Below are 2,456 nucleotides of genomic sequence, written 5' to 3' on the forward strand. Positions count from 1 at the left end.
CCATCCTCCCGCCTCAGCCTTCCAAGTTGCTGGAATTACAGGCATGAGCCACTGTGCACGGTTTAACATGTTTGTATTAAAAATATATTTTCCAAAGCAAAAAAAGTAATGAGAAGATTGGTATCATTTTACATTTCTACAAATCTCATTAATGTCTGGTTAATAGAAGACTGCTAGATTAACGTATCTGCTGCTGCATTAAATCTGTTGTGAATTATTTTCTGGTTGAATTATATGAAAAAAAAATCCAGTTCACATAGATTTGTAGTTGGAAAGTGTAGGAATATATTAATATTAACAGCCCTCTCAGATCATTGTGGATATTCTTCTTCGAACCTACAATAAAACTTGACAACTAGTTTGGGTTTTTTTAACTAGTAGTTTTTTTAAAGGTTAGTTGCAATGTAGAATCTGAAAGTATATCAGTGAACTTTCTAAAACTCTGTTATGTTATAAAATCCATTGGTCTATCTTGTTCTTTGAATGTTTTACCTAGGATGATTTTGTAGCATGATGCGTTTCAGTGGTCATTTAGAAAATTTTGGTTCACTGGCTCATACAGATCCTCCAAAGAGTGACACATTTCATTACATAATATCAAAAAATATTTGTTAATATCACTACTGATACTATGAGAAAAGTGTTTAAGTATTTGGAAGCTGTCAAGCTCACAATATTGGATAGAAGTTTTCCAAAATTCATATTTTCACTTGAAAGCCTAAAATTTATCATTGACAACAAATACTGTCAGTTTTTTCCTTGAATTGACATGCTCACTTTATTCGTTTTTGAAAAAGTGTCTGTCAAACTCCTGACTCTGAATAACAACCATATTTTGTCAGGTGGTCATTCAAATACAATATCATTCCTTGAAAAAAGCAGTTCAGTTTGCAGCTTAAACATCACACAGGTGGGTTTCCTCAAGATACCTACCCATCGTATTTCGGTGTGCAGCAGAAGCGCTTTATGCATACTTGCTGTTTTATCACAAAACACTTAAAAAGATATGTAGTCAGGTTGAGATTTTATAAAAATTAATTTTTTTACTGTTTTCTCAAGGATATTAAATGAAACTGGATTTTATTTCCTCTGTGGCAGTGAAGATTACTATGACTGCTAGTACAGCATAGTGTAAGTGGCTGGATATGTGCTAAGGCACGAGTAATTTTGCACACCATTGCCTTTGCACTAATGGTTACAAATGTTAACCCAGTGAAAAAGCCAAATACTATTTCAGTATTATTATGAAAATAGTTTTACCCTTGGAGACCCCTTGAAAGAGTCTTAAGGACTCCTAAGGGTCCCCAAACCAGCCTTTGAATACAATTAGTCTAACGAGATGATTAGCTTTCACAGTGGGAATTTAGGTCTTGGTGAGTTAATGGAGAAGACATTTTGGTACAGCCTTGTACCAATGTTCAGACCATACCACCTAGGTGATCACTTCTTTCCCAGGAGCACTGGGTCAGCACACACAGTTCTTATGTCATGTTTCTTTAGCTCAGTGGAAGTGTCATTTTTGCCCTAGTAGAGTCTACTCTCTCAAGAGCTTTTCTTCTTGTCTTACTTTTGTCTGTTTACCTTCTAGAGGAGAAGAGATAGATGATAAGGAAGTCATCATCCGGGAGCTGGAGGTAAGGAAAGGAGCAGACAACTTCTGAGAAAGATATTTTTTAAGCCAAGGATGCATCCACATCTAGATTTTAATTATTTCCTACAAACTGAGTCACAACCTCTACTTGATAGCTTGGCTTCTCCCTGCCACATTTCCTCTGCAAAGAAACTTTACTGTTTTTCCAGGGAAATTTAGAGCCTGTATCCTTTCTCAATTCTCCTAGTTGATGTGTCAGCACCTTTGAGGCTGAGAGCTATTTAGTTTCTACCAGAGTTCCCAGCCTTCGGCAGCTCTCTTTTGTGGCAGCTGGCATAGAGAAAGCTTCCGGAAGACTTCTGCCTTCCAGGGCTCTGGGAAACCTCACCATCCCAACCACTGCCTGGTACTTGACGTTCAGGAAACTCAACTGTAAATACACAGACAAGGCTGCTGTGTCTTCATTTTAATTGGAAACATTTGCAGTTGCTTTATTCCCACTTCATTTTCATTCCTTTCTACCCAGCCCCTCTAGCTTTAGGTTCTTCCGGAGAAGAAGACTGACCAGGTAGACAGCTTTGCAACTAGGTGAAAGCATTGGACAAGGCGTTAGAGTTCTGGGAGTTGGCCCAGGATTCTAGTCCTGGCCTAGCTACTGATTAGCAATGTAACCCTTGGCAAATCATATATCAGCCTGCGTCTTAATTGCCTCGTTTGTAAAATGAAAGGTTTAAACTAGTTTATCCCCTTCTAACTTTGCAGCTCGGTAACTTACAACTATTGTGATTTCTTAAGACTTAGGCTTCCACATTTCAAAGCAATTAAATACACTTAAGCACAAAACTCCATGAGAACAAAACTTTGA

The 2,456-nt window shown here is 37.7% G+C and overlaps 1 protein-coding gene across 1 annotated transcript in view; it reads left to right on the forward strand.

The window, feature by feature from the left end:
- Positions 1-2,456, forward strand: part of LOC105827328 (chromosome unknown open reading frame, human C11orf85) — a 49,431-nt gene that overhangs the window by 35,668 nt on the left and 11,307 nt on the right. Inside the window, exon 4 of the mRNA XM_012665412.1 lies at positions 1,589-1,634. Coding sequence (XP_012520866.1) covers positions 1,589-1,634 — 46 coding nt within the window. The remainder of the gene's footprint in view (positions 1-1,588; positions 1,635-2,456) is intronic.

Source organism: Propithecus coquereli, unplaced genomic scaffold, assembly GCF_000956105.1.
Source record: "Propithecus coquereli isolate 6110/MARCELLA unplaced genomic scaffold, Pcoq_1.0 Scaffold120, whole genome shotgun sequence".
NCBI lineage: Eukaryota > Metazoa > Chordata > Mammalia > Primates > Indriidae > Propithecus > Propithecus coquereli.